The sequence below is a fragment of the Spea bombifrons genome, chromosome 2, assembly GCF_027358695.1.
Source record: "Spea bombifrons isolate aSpeBom1 chromosome 2, aSpeBom1.2.pri, whole genome shotgun sequence".
Classification (NCBI taxonomy): domain Eukaryota; kingdom Metazoa; phylum Chordata; class Amphibia; order Anura; family Pelobatidae; genus Spea; species Spea bombifrons.
The window spans coordinates 56956631-56976217 of record NC_071088.1 but is presented as its reverse complement, the minus strand read 5'-3'; the positions used below and the strand labels follow the sequence as shown (position 1 = coordinate 56976217).

Here is a 19587-nt window from a genome sequence, read left to right as displayed (position 1 = left end):
CTGAGTCGGTTACGGAAACTCTTCTGCGCAGTCGTAAGAAGGTTACATCCCTCAGATACATTAAAGTGTGGAAGAAGTTTTGTAGCTGGTGTGGATCCAGGAAAATTCTTCCTTCAGAGTGTTCTCCAGCTGCTATTCTGGAATTTTTGCAGACGGGGTTTGACCATGGACTTCAGCCTTCTACCATCAAGGTTCAGATTGCTGCCATTAGTGCTTTACTTGGCTTTGATTTGAGTTCTGTTCCAATCATCAGGCGTTTTTCCAAGGCTATGGTGCGTATTCGTCCTCGCCCTGTCTCCAAGATGGTTCCCTGGGACCTGAACCTGGTCCTTCGCAGGCTCATGTTGCCACCTTTTGAGCCTCTTCAATCAGTGTCCCTACACCTGTTGTCTCTGAAGACGGCCTTCCTGGTGGCCATTACCTCTGCGAGGCGTATCAGTGAACTCCAGGCCCTTTCTATGAAAGAACCGTTTCTGCGTTTTTTTCCGGATAAGGTCATCCTCGCCTTGCCCCCGGAATTCTCACCCAAAGTACAGACGGCGTTTCACAGGGACCAAGAAATTGTGTTGCCTACGTTCTTCTCGTCCCCTCAATCGGCAGAAGAAGAAGCGCTCCATACGTTGGACTTAAAAAGATGTCTTTCTATTTATCTGGAACGCACGCAGCCTGTGCGCAAATCATCTAGTTTGTTTGTAGCCTCTTCTGGTCCCAGTAGAGGTCTTGGCATTTCTAAGCGTACGGTGGCGAAATGGATTGTGTCTACTATCTGTTTAGCTTACACAGCAGCTGGCGGGGTTCCCCCTCCAGGGATTCGTGCCCACTCTACCCGCGCAGTTTCCACTTCATGGGCTGAACGATGTCTTGTCTCGCCTGAACACATCTGTAAAACAGCTACGTGGGGATCTCTAAGTACTTTTGTTCGACATTATAGACTCGATCAGATGGCTCAGGAGGATGCCCTGTTCGGTCGTACGGTTCTTGGGGCGGTGTTTTCCCCCTGAGTTTCTTTGTTTCCCACCCTTCTTCTTTGTTATATCTCTCATAGTGTCACCTGGGATGGCAGGGAAACATTAAGTTCTACTTACCGAGAGCTTCTTTTCCCTGCCAATCCCTGGTGACACGTTTTGTTCCCTCCCTTCCTTTCAATAAATGTTTGTTTTTGCAGCGATTCTGTTTTCCTGTGTGGTCTTTGATATTCACTGAGGGTGCTAGGAGGGGAGGGGCCTTTTAAATGTTTTGAGTCCTGCCCTATCTCAGGTACGGAGGAGGAGTCTCTCATAGTGTCACCAGGGATTGGCAGGGAAAAGAAGCTCTCGGTAAGTAGAACTTAATGTTTTAATACGAAACATTTGTAATGCAAATATTTTAACTCTTTTCATGCTGGAATTTTTGTAAAGATAAAGAATTTTAGGACTTGCTTATTAAAAACTTTTTTTTTTGGTGGCAGTGGGGATTTTTACGTTACCATATTTTTTTTTTTTTTTTAACATTTGTGAACAAGCACGGCAGCTATTTAACGTCAGCCCGTACATGTACGGGCATTGTCGTTAACACGTTGCACGGCAACCCCGTATATGTACGTGGATTGTCGTTAAGGGGCTAAAGAAAGCCCTGTTTGCCCTGGAAAAAAACAATATATAATGTGTGTGGGTGCACAAAATGAGAAAGAAGAAAATTACAGCTAAACACCAACACTGAAAAATCTTAAAAGAGCATTTGTCCCAAAATGTACTACGAGAAAGAAACAGTCTTGCCATTAAGGGGTTAAGTGTTCTATTTTACCGCAGGCATGACAACAAGCATTTTTAAATCTGCACTCAGAAGCTCCAGGATTATGTGCTCCACATCTGTAACAGTTAACATGTAATGTTTGTTTTTGTAATGAACAAGTATGTTGCTTGTTCAAAAATGATGTGGCTTGTTCAAAAACAGAAGCAATCTCTAATGCAGGCATGTCCAAACTTTTTTCGAAGAGTGCCAGATTTGATGAAGTGAACATGTGCGAGGGCCGACCATTTTGCCTGACATTTTCTGAACCCTTAAAATGAAATGCAAATTAACTATTTTATGCAAAGTTTATTGAAAACGGCATACCACATCTATCCCTTTCTCACTCTCCTTTTTCAGCAACCGCTCGGCACCCCTTGGGCCCCACTGACTGGCAGAACTCCAGGGCCCGGTCGCAGTCGCGACCCCGGTAGTTCCGCCACTGCCTACAATTTCTTCATCAGATGCCCTTGTGGCTGTGTGTGCCGGCGCAGGGAGAAGGAAAGCCCAAATCTAGCGACGTCCGAGATCGCAAGATTTGGGCTTTCCTTCTCCCTGCGCCGGCACACACAGCCACAAGGGCATCTGATGAAGAAATTGTGTAGGGGAGGGCAGGGGCGTACCTAGAGTATTTGGCACCCGGGGCGGATCCTGTATGTGGCACCCCCCCACACACACTTTAAAACTACCTGGCCGAAACTGAATATGACCCCCCACACACACCATAAAAAAAAATCTAACACTTTTATTTAAAGTAAGTAACACACCAAAATAGGACAAAACAATTAAATAACAATATATATATATATATATATATATAATTGTTAACAGCAATCACATTCCTATCATGCCCAGGCATACCCAGATTCCAGGAGGCAGTCGCAGACTTGGCATGATAGGAGTATGATTGCCTTATCTACCCCTTCTCGCTCCCTTCTGCCCTATCTACCCCTTCTCACTCCCTTCTCCCTATCTACCCCTCCTAACTATCTACCCTCTCCCTCTTTGAAGTTCACTTACCTTTCAGGAGTCCTGCGGTGGGGGTGCAAGGCCTCTGTCTCCCAGCTCTGCCACTGTATGGAACAGTATAGAGTGATGGGAGTTATGATGTACTTTAGAGCATAATTATATAATGAAAAATACATTGGAAATGGTACAGCATAACACCCATCACTCTCACACATTTACCAATCCACACATACCAATCCACATGCATACCAATCCACAAGCATACCAATCCACACACATACACCAATCCACACACATACCAATCCACACACACATACACCAATCCACACACATACACCAATCCACACACATACACCAATCCACACGCATACACCAATCCACACGCATACACCAATCCACACGCATACACCAATCCACACGCATACACCAATCCACACGCATACACCAATCCACACGCATACCAATCCACACGCATACCAATCCACACGCATACCAATCCACACACATACACTAATCCACACACATACACTAATCCACACACATACACCAATCCACACACATACATACACCAATCCCCACACACATACCAATCCACACATATACACCAATCCACACACATACCAATCCACACACATACCAATCCACACACACATACCAATCCACACACATACACCAATCCACACGCATACACCAATCCACATGCATACACCAATCCACACGCATACCAATCCACATGCATACCAATCCACACGCATACCAATCCACACGCATACCAATCCACACGCATACCAATCCACACGCATACCAATCCACACACATACATACACCAATCCCCACACACATACCAATCCACACACACATACCAATCCACACACATACCAATCCACACACACATACCAATCCACACACATACACCAATCCACACATATACACTAATCCACACATATACACCAATCCACACACATACACATATCCACACACATACACCAATCCACACACATACCAATCCACACACACATACACCAATCCACACACATACACCAATCCACACGCATACACCAATCCACACGCATACACCAATCCACACGCATACACCAATCCACACGCATACACCAATCCACACGCATACACCAATCCACACGCATACACCAATCCACACGCATACACCAATCCACACGCATACCAATCCACACGCATACCAATCCACACACATACACTAATCCACACACATACACTAATCCACACACATACACCAATCCACACACATACATACACCAATCCCCACACACATACCAATCCACACATATACACCAATCCACACACATACCAATCCACACACATACCAATCCACACACACATACCAATCCACACACATACACCAATCCACACGCATACACCAATCCACACGCATACACCAATCCACACGCATACACCAATCCACACGCATACCAATCCACATGCATACCAATCCACACGCATACCAATCCACACGCATACCAATCCACACGCATACCAATCCACACGCATACCAATCCACACACATACACCAATCCACACACATACATACACCAATCCCCACACACATACCAATCCACACACACATACCAATCCACACACATACCAATCCACACACACATACCAATCCACACACATACACCAATCCACACACATACCAATCCACACATATACACTAATCCACACATATACACATATCCACACACATACACCAATCCACACACACATACCAATCTACACACATACACCAATCCACACGCATACCAATCCACACGCATACCAATCCACACATATACTAATCCAAACACATACACCAATCCACACACACATACCAATCCACACATATACACCAATCCACACACATACACCAATCCACACACATACACCAATCCACACACACACACCAATCCACACACATACACCAATCCACACACATACCAATCCACACACATACCAATCCACACACATACACTAATCCACACATATACACTAATCCACACATATACACCAATCCACACATATACCAATCCACACATATACCAATCCACACATATACACCAATCCACACATATACCAATCCACACATATACACTAATCCACACATATACACCAATCCACACACATACACCAATCCACACACATACACCAATCCACACATATACCAATCCACACACATACACCAATCCACTCTCACTGTATGCTTTCCTACCTTTCCTCTTTTCTCCTTACAGCTCCTTTTCATGCTCTTCGCTCCTCTTCTTCTTCAGTTCTTCTGTCTTCTTCCGAGGGCACGGGGTTCAGAGGGCACGGACAGCGGTGGGCGCGGCTTCAGTGTTGTGCGCCGGGATCTGACAACAAACCCCGGCGCACAACAGCTGTTGCCGCGCGGATCACAAGGGAGCAGTATCGGAGGTCTTTACCGGACATCCGGCTCCCTTGAGTGATTTTAAGCCGGATGTCCGGTAAATACCTCCGATACTGCTCCCTTGCGATCTGCGCGGCAACAGCTGTTGTGCGCCGGGGTTTGTTGACAGATCCCGGCGCACAACACTGAAGCCGCGCCCACCGCTGTGTGGCTGTGTGTGCCGGCGCAGGGAGAAGGAAAGCCCAGATCTCGCGCTTTCCTTCTCCCTGCGCCGGCTGATGACGCCAAGTCCCGTGGCTCACTAGGGGGCCGCATCAGTCCGGAACGCGGGCCGCAATTGGCCCGCGGGCCGGACTTTGGACATGCCTGCTCTAATGCTTTATGAAACCTCAGGCTCTCTTCTGTCAAAAGACTCTTTTGTAACGATTCTGTAGCAATACCCATAACAAACTGATCTCTAAGAGCCATATTCATCTCCTACAGGAGCTAGACAATTTCTTCAAGCTGAGTGCAAACGCAGACACAGTCTCATGTACCCTTGGTGTCGATTATAAAACTTAAACGTTCAGCAATTTGTAATGGCTGCAGTTTGAAATGTTGGTTTAAAATCTGTACTATTTCAGATAAAGACTTGTTGCTCGGCTTGTCTGGGTATATCAGGACTTTTAGAATATCGTTTGCTTTATTACCAATAGTTGTGAGACAGACAGCAACAGACTTAGTATCTCCAATGCCATTAGCGAGTAAATATTGCTCTAACCTTTCAGTCCAGGAAATCCAATTTCAGGGTCAAACTCTTCCACTGTTCCAAATAAAGGCATTATAGTGTGAATTTGTTGTTGAATCCTCATCACCAATTGTAATGTTCTTAATTATGTAATAATGCAATGACGGTTTCAATATGTAACTGATGCTTTTATTATACTGTCTGCTAACCGTTACCAAGAAAAACTGTCAACTGCCTTTTTATGTACCTGCCAGCTCCACCCAGTTGATGATATCATGCTTGTACAGAAGCCAGTGTCATCCATCCAAGCAAGGCAACAAGCAAGCACTACACATAAACACAACATATACACATTCATGCTAACATGAATACTTACACACTCATGTTAACACCCACCTCACACCATTAATACATTCATGCTAGTACATACGTATACATATACATTGATGCTCAAATACACTTAAATATAGACATTGATGCTCGCACACACTTATACATGGATACTCACATACACTTATACATGGATGCTCACATACACTTATACATAGACATTCATGCTTACGTACTCCTATACATAGACATTCATGATTACATACACATTAATGCTCACATGCATATAAACATACATATTGTTTAGAAAAGGTACTTCTTACCTGGATTCACTCAGTGCATTTGTTACTGGGAGGGCACAAGGGGCTGGGGGGCCCTGAGCCAAAAGGTGCCAGCCGCAACATGCTGACACTTTTATGATGTCCTAGACAGCCTAGGATATTTTTTTTAAATATAACTACATGATATTCCTTACTGGGAACACATTTTGTATACAATAAGGTTACAGAGTGATTACCTTGCTAGATGAGTGTGTTAAGCACATTAGATTGTGTTGAGGATTACAGGAATCTGATGTTTAAGAGAACTCCCATCATTTTCTCTTATTACTAATATGAGATTAAAAATAAATTCATAAATATATTGTGCCATTTTTTTCCAGTTCTAGTTTTTGCATAAAATGTTTTCAGGCAGCTGTATGTGTTCCAGCTATGTTATTCTAGTAAACCAATTTATTAGACAAACACCTAGACTCCTTATCATACCTCCTGTAGTAACCAATACAATAGCTCATTGTTAATCAGCCAGCTAGATATTCTAACTAATGAAAGTGTATGTTCTAGTGGAACGGTTCTCATCACCATCAGAGCAAATGCTTGAAAGGACTTTTGCGGGCAAGTCCAGTTTGGCTCATGAACAGTTCACAGAGCAATGCCACGGTGCAGACTTTTGCTGGTTTGAGCACGACACAATGATCAGCTCACCTATCTTTAGGACATACAACCTGTGATATTTGGGATTATTTCACAGGTAATGCGTATGAACAGTATGTTATATTGTGTATATTTTAATCTCTTTCTTCCTATAGTAGTGCCCTTGGACAAAAAGCAGATTACTCAAGACAGAGTATCAAAAGCAGTCGACCATCTGCCAAGAATATTTATGGTAAGGGCTTCCTATATTCCACTGGAGTCTCCTTACAGAATGCACCTTACATTATTTTCAGCATTTTTGATGCCACCCTTGATCACATCAAAAAATCATGTCCAGTACCAGCACACAGGCATCATGTAGATGCCACGGGAGACTAGCGACGCCTCTGCCAGTGAAGGCTCCTCCTCTAGCCACCGCTAATTGGTGGTCCTATACATTTCAGCAAAAACCTTCCACAAATATATATACTGTAGTGTAATAGTAATAGGAAAGTCATTCTACATTATAAACCATCATACCTTAGATGCAAACCATGTTTGCTAATTAAACAAATCAAAAGTTGTTCCCCACTCTCCTCTAATAGCACACTTTAAATATTTTGTAATAATTTCATTTGGAAAGTCACATGCACATATCTAGAAAAAGCTTTGAACTGTTCTTCATGAATGTTAATAAATATTTGTAGATTTCATGTTATACCTGTGTCTCCTATGCAGAACAGAGAAAACAATATGCTCAGTCTTTGACTAAGGCTGAAGACAACTTTCAACATCGTGTGGAAGTAAGGACAATGTTGTCACTACTGCATGTTCTGGGTCAAGTTCGAGTCTCAGTGCAGGAGCAGGGTCGGGCTCAGAACTCTGCTGGAGACAGTTGGGTGGTAATGTGCCTGGTTGCAGACAGTTGTCTGCTGTATCCTTAGACATTCGCTTTAGCACCATCTGTAGAAACAGCAAGAAGAAACAATAGGTTTCCCGCAAAAGGGTCTGTGAAACAGGCAGACAGTAACGGGGTCTGTGAAACAGGCAGATGGCAATATGGTCTAGAGAAGCAAAAGTAGAAGCTAGTCAGGATGGTGATAGATCTTTGCTGTCTGCGGAACTTAGGAGCAGATAGATACAAATGTTTCTTAGACAGTAAAGTGGAGTTCACAGGCAAATGGGAAATCAGCATGGTCGTCAGAGTTCACGCCAGGGTTCAAAACCTGAGAATCAGTTATGCTATCAAAATCCAAGGAATCAATAAACAAGACCAAGAACTGCAATGCTCTAACAAAGGGGCTGGGAGCATGCCCAGTCTATATAGGCCCTTGATTGTGAGAAAGACAGGCAGGTATGACAGGAACAGGGAGACATCATATGTCCATGGGGTGGCAGAGAGTCCAGCAACTCAAGTCACTTGGTGACATAAATATTACATTTAACACCTATGATACACAGGGTTGCTTGTTCAAGCCCCCATGGTTCCTGACAGAAGCTACAATTTGCAATATATCTAACAGTTAACTTTTGCTTCTGGCTGGTAAAACTTAGTGCTTTATCGAAGTACTGTATTAACTACAATACCTCAATGCCTAAAAGCGGCACTGCCAAACAGAACAAATATTTTCCCCAGTCTACATTGAGGCCTGGATGAGACAGCCACATGTCATTTTTGACATTGATAGAATTGCATGGTGTAATAGATTTGTTTCTTCAGTTGGGAACTTTGAATTATGTAATCACCATTATTAGTCTAATTCTAAAAAGGCCTACCACTGCAAAAAAATCTTTGTATGACTCCAATAATTCTGATTAGCACCATTTTGTTTTTAGCATCTCTTAACATATGACTTGGATGACAATATTCACAATGTAGAGGAGTGTCTGAACCATCTTCGTTTGCTTGATGCTGAAGGTAGAATATGGGGTCAAGATTTGCTCCTACAAGTGAAAGATGGAGAACTGATGCTAAACGACATGGAGACCCGGGTAAAAGGAACCTCAATATTAAAGATACTTTACTGTGAACTTCAATCAACACTTCATATTTATAATATTAATTATGTATTACAGGACAGTCTAGAAAGAATTCCCCTGCAGAATGTCCAGAGCTCGTGTTCAGTAATGGGGTACTCAACATATAATTCAATCCTCACTATTACTATCCAAGACAAGAGAAAATCAAGCATATTCCTTTTCCAGTGTGATGAACATCCGGTAAGCAGGGCAACGCAACCAAAATGTAGGGAATAATAGGCTTTGGCAGAGGTACAGAAACTACAATCTCTCACCACTTGTCTATGTCCTTAGGCTGACATTTTGCACACAAACCTAGAGAAAGCCCTGACACAATGGAAAGGAAACCACAAATACAAAGATGTTCTCAGGTATATATAATTGTCTTTCAAACTCACTGACCTCCTCACTCATTATTATTATCTGACAACCTATTCTCTGCCTTTCTTTTTGTCAGGTTTGTGCATAACAATATATGGACACCAGTACTCATTTTATTAAACGAACACCTTCTAAGCTTTAATGGTGTTGCTTAAATGCCTCAATAGCGAGGCATTCAGCGTCACCAAACATCCACCCCAGGACGCACTGTGACCGCTGTGGAGAGTGGTCACAAGCACCATTGCGAGAGATTTTACCTCTCACAAGATGGCGGCTTCCTTTAAAAACATAAACAAGTTTCCAAGAAGGTCTCTCCACAACCTCTTGAGAAATCTGGTACTGCAGGTACTGCATTCAACCATGCAAGTCAATGGAGCCCAGCTTTCTAATCACAATCTGATTAGTAAAATATCAAAAAAAAATAATTTAAAAAAAATGGAATAAAAATAGCTAAAAAAAAATTATACAAATGTGGTAACATAAAAAAAAAATAAAAAAAATTATATTTTTATGAGCAAGTGCTAAAATTAGGGCTTTATCTTACCAAAAATCCTGACATGGAAAGAGTACAAATACTAGCATCTCAAATATCCAAGGGGTGTCTACTTTAAAAAATGAATGGTTTAATGGGGTAAATTGGAGTGGCCGGGTTCAGAGATGTCCCAAATAGGGCATAGGCAGACTGACCAAAATGAAAAAAGTGCACTTCACAAATGTGGCCCTTTAGCCTCATACAACCAGACAAACCCATGCATGGGTGGTATCACTGTACTCAAGAGATGTTGCTGAACACAAATATCCCCACAAATTTTGACAAAGGCTGGAGGTAAAATTAGTGCAGGGAAATTGTTAAAATAACACCGTTTAAAATGCCCTGGAGTGTCTAGTTTTCAAAAATATATGATTTGATGGAATAAGTTGAACTGACTGGCTTCAAAGATGCCCCAAATAGGACATGGTGGCAGAAGGACAAAATGTCCTTCTGCAATCCGACAAACCCATGCATGGGTGGTATCACTTTTTTTTTTGTTTTTGAACACATATTGGGATGTTGTGTGACAGTGACATATACCAGGAGCAGTAAATTCACACCTGAAGTACAATTTATGTGATTAATAACACAAATTAAATTACTGCCACAAAGTTGGACAAAGGGTGGTAGTAGAATTAATACATGGAATGGGTTAAAATACCAGCATTTGAAATTACTTAGGGTGTCTATATTAAACAATATATATCCCTCCAAATATAAGGGGGGGTAGGCTTACCCGGTCAGCAGACTTCAGATCCGGCATCCATGCCAAAAATCAATACAAAACGAAGATGCAGAGAAAATAATCCAACTCTGCAAAACCGAGACCGCCAAATCCAACTCAAATTCAAATAACTCCACCAAAAACCATACTTAAGCAGACTTTATTGGGTAACTTTAAACATGAGGGGGGCAATAGACAGGGAATAGAAAAAATAATGTCTAAGGAGTACATATGTGCTGCAAACTAGAAACCACTTATGAGACTGGCTGCAGATAAAACTAGTTCACTTGCTCATCACCTAATAAGATGAAAAAAGAAACATTTTATGCTTTACTCAAATTAAGTCTAACAAGTTCTTTCACTGCCAAATAGCTCTAAACAACAACATTGTGTTTAACCCTTTTTTGAGACTGACAAATAGCTCTAAATCACATCATTTAGAGCTATTTGACAGTGAAGGTGCTTGTTTGACTTAATTTGATTAAAGCATAAAATGTTTCTTCATTTTTCATCTTATTAGATGATGATCAAGTAAACTAATTTTATCGGCAGTCAGTCTCAGTCTTCTAGTTTGCAGCACATATGTACACCTTAGACATTATATTATCAAGGTTGGTCAATTTATATGTTAACTGATATTAGCTCATATACATTTTATCATTATTCTCTCTTTATGTATTTTATTTATTTGTTTATTTAATTGTTCATACAGCTTATGATTATTCATTTATGCAATGTGTTATTTAATTAAGGGTATATTGGTGATATGACTCCTCCTTTAACCCCTTCCGTACCGGTGACGTACCTGGTACTTCCTGGCTACATGTTCCCTGCAGACCGGGACATACCAGGTACGTCATCCCAAAAAAATGCCCCCACATCGCCACAATCATGGTGATCGTGGGGACGCGGCTGCTGCTGTCTGCCCAGGTGTCTGGGAAGACCAGCACAGCCACCCCCGAGCCTTTGATCACTCCCACGGAGTGATTCTGTAGGCTGAAAACGCGATTGCCGGAAAACCAGCAATCGCGTTTTCAGCTGCCACAGGCAGCTTCAGGGAAGAGGGTTGTGTGTTGATTGGGTCCCCACACAAGTGTGGGCACCTGACACAACATCCCCCTGCTGCCTGATTGCAGCTAAACAGCAACACTGAAAAATTTTAAAAGAGCCATTGTCCCAAAATGTACTTCGAGAAAGAAACAGTCTTGTCATTAAAGGGTTAATGAAGAGGGTCTAGGGAAGTTAGTTTGTTTACATTAAAAAGGCATCTTAGATGACACTTGATATCATAAAATAACAATCCTATCTTGACCTGTCCATTTATGGGACTGTACAAAAAAAAGGTAATTGATTCAGGCTTTGGGAATTTTCACGTAAAGCAGCATAAATGGTTCTTTACAGTAAGAACAATAAAGATGTAAAATATAGAGAGTGTTAACAAATTCAACTTTTATAGACTTTCTTCATAACTAAGATAATTACCAGATTTTACTATTACATGACGTAAAGGCATGATTTTATTAATGACACGGAGGCGAGTATTATGCTATTCTCTTTCTTTATTCCCAACAGCAGCAAAGAGATATTAAACAAGGAAAACAATAACAGCCAATAAGCAGATATTGCCTCTAATAACATCACGCCCATTCCCATAATGCTCCTCTTTCTTGCTGGAACCGAAGATCCCGAAGACTGAAAACACGAACAGCACATCCACAAGCGTAGAAACAGGAACAGAAGAACCTCCAGAAAAACGCCTCAAGGTGAAAAAATGGAAAGACATACGGTAAAACGGGCCCGAAACCAAATGTCAGGTTATAAACAACAATATAGATGTATGTCAAGAAAAGATGTATAGAAGGCTAAATAATATAACACACCGCAATAAAGGCAATAATCACCACATAGAAAATCACTCACCGTCAAACAACAGAACTTACCACATGGTGGAAAAACACAACCACCCTAGAAAAAACAAGGGTATGGGAGGGAGGGAATAATACTTGCCTCCATGTCATTAATAAAATTATGACTTTGCGTCATGTAATAGTAAAATCTGGTAATTTTATTAAGACACAGAGGCTTCGTATTATGCTAGTTCAAAGCTGATGAACTACTCATAAAGCCAAGTGCTGAATGGGCCGAAAATAAAAATTACGGAATGTAGATTCAGAGGACCAGTCAGCCGCCTTCATGATATCTTCCAAGCGACACCCTAAGGAGGAAGCTTTAGAAGCCATAGCACCTCGGACAGAATGAGGCGCAAAAGCAGTAACATCGATACCCGCTTGGGCTAGTAGCCACTTGACCCAGTGAGCGAGAGAAACAGTAGAGACCGGAAGATGAGGCGAACAAAATAAGAATAAAGGCGCAACATTGACGCCCCTGAAGGAAGCAGTACGATCCTCGTAAGCACAAAGACACCGCACCGGACAAAGCTGGGGCCGATCAGGAAAAGCCGGATAAAAAACTGATGAAATAGAAGTCTTGGTACGGCGAGAAATATCAAACCGCACACCCTCCGGCACAAAAGAACGAGCAGTAATATCCAATGCTCTAACATCGGAAACCCGTTTGCAAGATATCAAACAAAGTAAGGTAACTAATTTAGCCGACAACTGCTTCAAAGATAAATCCTCATTAGGACCCCACTGATCTAAGAAATCCAAGACTAAATTGACATCCCAGAAGGAAGTATAGCGCGAAGCAGGAGGACGATAAAAACGAATACCCTTAAGAAGTCGACATATAAGAGGATGACGACCAATGGGAACACCCTCGAAAAGAACATGGCCAGCCGAGATAGCCGATCTATATACGTTCACCGTACGATAAGCTTTCCCTTCTTCAAACAGCATAGTGAAGAATCCGAGGATCTTATTCAAAGGAGCAGATACGGGATCCACGTGTCTCCCCATGCACCACTTAGACCAGGAATCCCATGCAGAACGATAAGCTCTTCTGGTACCAGGCGCCCATGCATTCGCCATAAGACAGAGTTGATTGCGGAACTCCAGGGAAAGAACATGGTCCCGGGAAAGCAGCCAGACCATCAGACGAAGATTGCCAGAACACACGAATCCGTGCAAATTCCCCTCTGGATCCGTCAGAATATCCGGACGGTCCGGGAGCATCCAAGGCATATCTATGGACATCTCCAACAACTGAGGGAACCACGGTTGAGACTGCCAAAACGGGGTGATCAATACTAGAGTGTCCCCTCGGGTCCGGAGCTGGAGAAGGGTTCTGGCAATCATGTTGAATGGCGGAAAAGCATAATGCCTGCCCTGAGACCAGTCTTGGAGAAAGGCATCCGTAGCCAGGGCGTCCAGATCCGGTCTCCAACTGACGAACCGAGGAAGCTGAGTGTTGAGTTGGGAAGCAAAAAGGTCGGTATGCAAGGGACCCCAAAGGTCGTTTATCTGATAGAACGAATCCGGATGAAGACGCCAATCGCTCGCATCTCGGAGATATCTGGAATTCCAGTCCGCCCTGATATTGGAGAGGCCGGGAATATATTCGGCCACTATAGAGATGTTGTTGTGAAGGCAATAGTGCCAAAGATCCCGTGCCAGGACTGCCAAGGCTCTTGATTTGGTACCTCCCAGATGGTTGATGTAACGAACCGCAGAGATGTTGTCCATCCTGAGGAGGATAGAACAACAAGCTTGAGCGGGAGAGAGGCTGCGACCAGTGAACGAACCCGCCAGCAATTCCAGGCAGTTGATGTGGAGGAAAGATTCGTCTGGAGACCATCGCCCACCTGTAGAGACGTTCCCGCAGCTCGCGCCCCAACCGCGTAAGCTTGCGTCTGACTCTATTATTAAGTCCGGTACTGGTCCGGTGTCTGACTGAGACATGATCAGGATATAATCGAGGTAGATAATAAGTCGTACTCCCCGACTTCTTAGGAATGATACCACCGGTTTTAGAACCTTGGTAAAACACCACGGGGAGGATGAAAGGCCGAACAGGAGGCACGTGAACCTTCATTTCTTCCCGTGCCATGTGAACTGAAGAAAATACCTGTCCTCGAGGGCTATGAGAATTGAGAAATAAGCGTCTTTGAGGTCTAACTTGACCATCCAATCGGACGGGAGCAACAGATCCCGAAGAGAATGGATACCTTCCATCTTGAAGTGATGATACACTAGGAAGGAATTCAAAGGCCGCAGATTGATTACCGGACGTACTCCACCTCCTTTCTTTGGAACAAGATAGAGGTTGCTGACGAATCCTGGGGTATCCCAAGGAACCTCCTGAATGGCCAGATATCATTTCTTGATCCTTTGTTGGAAACACGAAAGGTCTCGCAGGAGCCACCTGAAAAGGAATGGTTGCCCATTCCAAATGATAAGCCTGTACAGTTTCTAGAACCCAAACATCTTGTGTCATAATATACCATATGTGAGCAAACAGAGCTAATCTCCCCCCCCCACTTTGACATGGGAAAAAGGCTGAAACCAGGTACTTACCGTAGGTTCTCTTCCCAGGAAAAGCTCCTCTGGTATTGCGAGACTGCCATGGTCACCCTCTGGAAGGGAAGTAACGGAGTAGTCTTGGGTTCTGCATATGCCGTTCTACTGGGGAAGGAGCCTCGATTCTGGCGGAATGAACCGTGAAATCCACGGCCGGCCAGACGACCCCTAACTCTGCCGGCCCCTCCAAAAACCTTAGGCGTAAAAACACGCTTCATAGAGCTTTGAGCCTTATCCAAGGCTGTGAAGGTCTTCACAAAGGACCCCAGATTCTTAATAAAAGAATCACCAAATAGGCCTTTGGCCGAGGGACCAGGTTCATTATCAGCCATGTTGACTAACTTAGGCTCTATCTTGAGGAGGATGGCTTTCCTCCGTTCAATAGCCAGGGAGGAATTAGCGTTCCCCAGCAGGCACACCAAACGCTGAACCCACCCTAAAGCGGTATCAAAATCCAGAAGTTGATCACCCATTTTGGCGGCCTCCAGCAATTCATACAACTTAGTGACAGGACCCAGTGAATCCAATACTCTGTCCTGGCAATTCTTTAGAGAAAACTCAAGACCCTTTCTGAGGAGCATTATGGGAAGGGGCGTGATGTTATTAGAGGCACTATCTGCTTATTGGCTGTTATTGTTTTCCTTGTTTAATATCTCATTGCTGCTGTTGGGAATAAAGAAAGAATAGCATAATACGAAGCCTCCGTGTCTTAAAAAAATCCATTACTCATTAATTTTGATCAATGATGTTATGTCAAGTGACCAGACTTGCACTGCATGTTAAAGGTAGGGTCTTACCATTGACTTATCCCGAGGCTAAATTAACATTTTGTAAGGGTGGTGGTGGTTTTTATAAAAATAATTTTATTATTTGATTTGGCATATATATGGGGAAGGTTTGTTTTAAAAAAATATTTTTACTATTATACCATGATTAGTGTGCCTTAACCTAGGTGTCTATGCAAAGCTTAACTTCTCCTGAGAAACTGTAAACTGCTTATACAAGCTGTCACCTAAAATGGACTTCCACTGGGAAAAATGCAGCATGGCTCTCAGCACTTAAAGGATTAAAATACAGCTCATATAAACATGTGTGTCCTTCAGGGCCCTTGTGCCATTTTACTAAGAGCAGATCGGTGCTTAGTTAAATGATCAGGGATTTGCCTATCCATCACAGTACCTTTTCCCAGCACCATGTATCCTTTGAGGTGGATCATTGCAATATAATGTCAAGACTAAACTCTCAGCACTGAGGATCTGCAGCTTGAGGAAGAAGAATCCCAGCTGGAGCTATGTCCTGCCCCAACATAAATACAGAACTGTCCAGAGAATACCAACCAGTCTACCACACTGACGGAACTCGCTGTTCCACATCAAAACAAAGGGGAAGGAGTGAAACTTAACCCTTGATTAACTCAAAATAACAAACTGCCCCCCTTGCCAGCCCCCTGTCCACCTTATTATGTATTTTGTGATCGGCTCCTTACAATAACCATTCTTGATTTGTTGTAGGTTTATTGCCAAATCATGGTTTCCTTTAATATTTAAACTTGTTAGTGCTATATAACTAAGGTTAAACTTTGGTGTGCAATACAGAACCAATGCAACTCAGGGTGCAGGGATTCACCCTGTGAGGCAGGGGCGCACCTAGAGTATTTGGCACCTGGGGCGGATCCTGTATGTGGCACCCCCCAGCGTAACTGTTATTATTTACTGAGGCAAACATTGATGGTGGTACTGTTATTGTTATATACTGAGGCATGCACTGACGGTAGTACAGCATAACACCTATTACTATATACTGAGCCACGCACTGACGGTGGTGCAGCATAACACCTATCACTATATACAGAGGCACACATTGACGGTGGTACAGCATAGCACCTGTCACTATACATTGAGCCAGACATCAACAATAATACAGCATAACCCCTTATCACTATATACTAAGCCAAACATTGATGGTGGTACAGCATAGCACCTGTCACGATATACTGAGGCACGCACTGGTGGGGGTACAGCATGACACCTATCACTATATACTGAGCCAAACATTGATGGTGATACAGCATAACACCTATCACTATATATTGAGGCACGCACTGACGGTGGTAAAGCATAACACCTATGTACTGAGCCAAACATTGACGGGGGCATAGCATAGCACCTATCACTATATACTGAGGCACACATTGATGGTGATACAGCATCGATAGATAGATAGATAATTGTTATATTCTTATAATCATTTTGTATGTACCCCAACATTGCAAGAATTCTATATTTCAGCCAATAATTATTTCTGAATGAGCTTTTTATTTCGTGTTCTTCTATAATTAGGAACAATATGGGGAGTCTCCAGACACAGAATCAGAAAATGGGACAGTTTCCCTTTCAGAGTGTAGGATGGGAAAGTCCTAAATCAGAGGATATTAGCGGAGAACTTCCCAATGGTATGACATGATATTCAAGCTATTGTGTTTGTGCAAAAGAGAGAAACAGTTAACTAAGTGGTCTATTCACTAATGCATGCTTTCTGTTTTGTAATTAGCTCAGTAAAATGTTTCTAAGCTTGTCTTATTTGCCATTTGTGACTAGAAACAGTAATTCTTATTACTTAAACTAACCATATCATTGCTAATATACAACACATAACCTATTACTAATTGGCTGGGCCACAATGCATGTAGCTAATACATGACCCATTTGGTCATGAAACAAACAATTAGGAGAGACATTGAGTATATATTATTTCTGTTATCTATATAACAGAAATCTAAACTTAATGTCTCTCCCCATCCTTTGTTTCATGACCAAATGGGTCAATAGTGTTAACTTTGAGGAAATTATAGCTCCCCGTACCTCACAATCCTGTACCTTCTGATTTCTGAAAGTGCTCTATATGCGTTTGGTATGTCCCCCATCTCTGGCTCCAGGGGCGAGCCTTGGGTTAGTCATTTTTTCATGCCTGCCCCCGTAATTAACATGCACACATACTAACATGCAACTCATCATATGCTTACAAAGACATAGACACATGTATTGTTTTCTCATGCTCTCTTCTCCTTCTCCCAGGAGCCACCTATTCTAGGCTCCCCCATGATACACTGACACACACACTCATGCTGATACCGTAACACACACACACTAACACCAAGTACTAACATACACCCACTTGTGCTAACCCACACTCTAACAACATACCTTGACAACATGCACTAACATATCATAGAGACACATTCATGCTAACATTGGGGCAGGCTGAACATCACTCCACTGCTCTTTTTTTATTTATATATTTGTACCCAATTATTGAGGTCTTTTATATATATATTTTTTGTCTCTATTTCTTTTATTTAACGTATTGTATATTATTTTGTCTTCGTATAAACATTTTTTTACATTTATCCAAGCGCTGTCTCTTGTTTTCAATGTGTGCTAACCATACACTCACACACACTCATGCTAAGACCATACACTAAGACACACCCATACTAACATCATATGCTGACCAAATGCTGACGCACTCATGCTAATTCTATACAGCAACATTTACACACTGGTACACATTGCTACACGCACTGACATTTGCACAAACTTACACACTCATACAAACACACATATACATTGATGCTTACACATACTCATTAACACACACTTGTACTCCCTCTCAAACACACTGACACATACACATTGATGCTCACAAACACATACGCTCTCTGACTTGGACCTGCCCTTTGTGAACAATTTTGGACCAGCCCGGGAGCAGTTGCCTGCTCTTGAACCATACGCTCACACATACTACCACCACATAGATACAGTAGATAGACAGACATGTGCTTATTATGTTTGTTTGCAGATTCACCCACTTCCCTGATGAGATTTGACCAAGAGAGTTTGCAGTCCCTAAATGCAGAACCAACTTTCCAGCCTCAATCAGTATCCAGAGTATTTGAAACACAGCGTGATATTGTAAGTTTATGCTTCTATTCTGAAACACCTTGCAGACATTTCCTATTGTATAAAATGGGGTGATGATGCTACCCTTGCGGATGTAATGATAAGTCTGTGACTAGCACTGTATAGTTGTCTTTTCATGTTGGGAAATCCCCAGGTATTTCTGTTACCAGGTTTTGTGGATATTGCAATGTCTTTTTAGGGTTCTCTGCTTGATTTACTGTAGTACTACATGTATAAATGTAATATATAGGTACAGCAATAACCCCCTCCTTCTGTATAACTAATCATTTCTTTATCACCAACAACCTGCAGCAGGACCCATAAAATAGAGGTTCTATAACTATTGTTCCCCCAAACATTTGTGTTGTAAATCTTGCATTTGCTTATGTTTACTCTCTGCTGAGGGGCAT

At 42.4% G+C, this 19587-nt stretch overlaps 1 protein-coding gene across 3 annotated transcripts in view; it reads left to right on the top strand.

Moving 5' to 3' along the window:
• The window catches only part of EPS8L3 (EPS8 like 3), a 98379-nt gene that overhangs the window by 16706 nt on the left and 62086 nt on the right, over nucleotides 1–19587 (top strand). For 2 of the 3 annotated variants that reach the window (XM_053454303.1, XM_053454302.1), the window contains exons 3-9: nucleotides 7261–7337; nucleotides 7823–7887; nucleotides 8921–9076; nucleotides 9161–9304; nucleotides 9398–9474; nucleotides 17558–17670; nucleotides 19077–19189. In XM_053454303.1, the coding sequence (XP_053310278.1) occupies nucleotides 7261–7337; nucleotides 7823–7887; nucleotides 8921–9076; nucleotides 9161–9304; nucleotides 9398–9474; nucleotides 17558–17670; nucleotides 19077–19189 (745 nt within the window). The remainder of the gene's footprint in view (nucleotides 1–7260; nucleotides 7338–7822; nucleotides 7888–8920; nucleotides 9077–9160; nucleotides 9305–9397; nucleotides 9475–17557; nucleotides 17671–19076; nucleotides 19190–19587) is intronic. The other variant, XM_053454304.1, reaches the window with a different exon arrangement.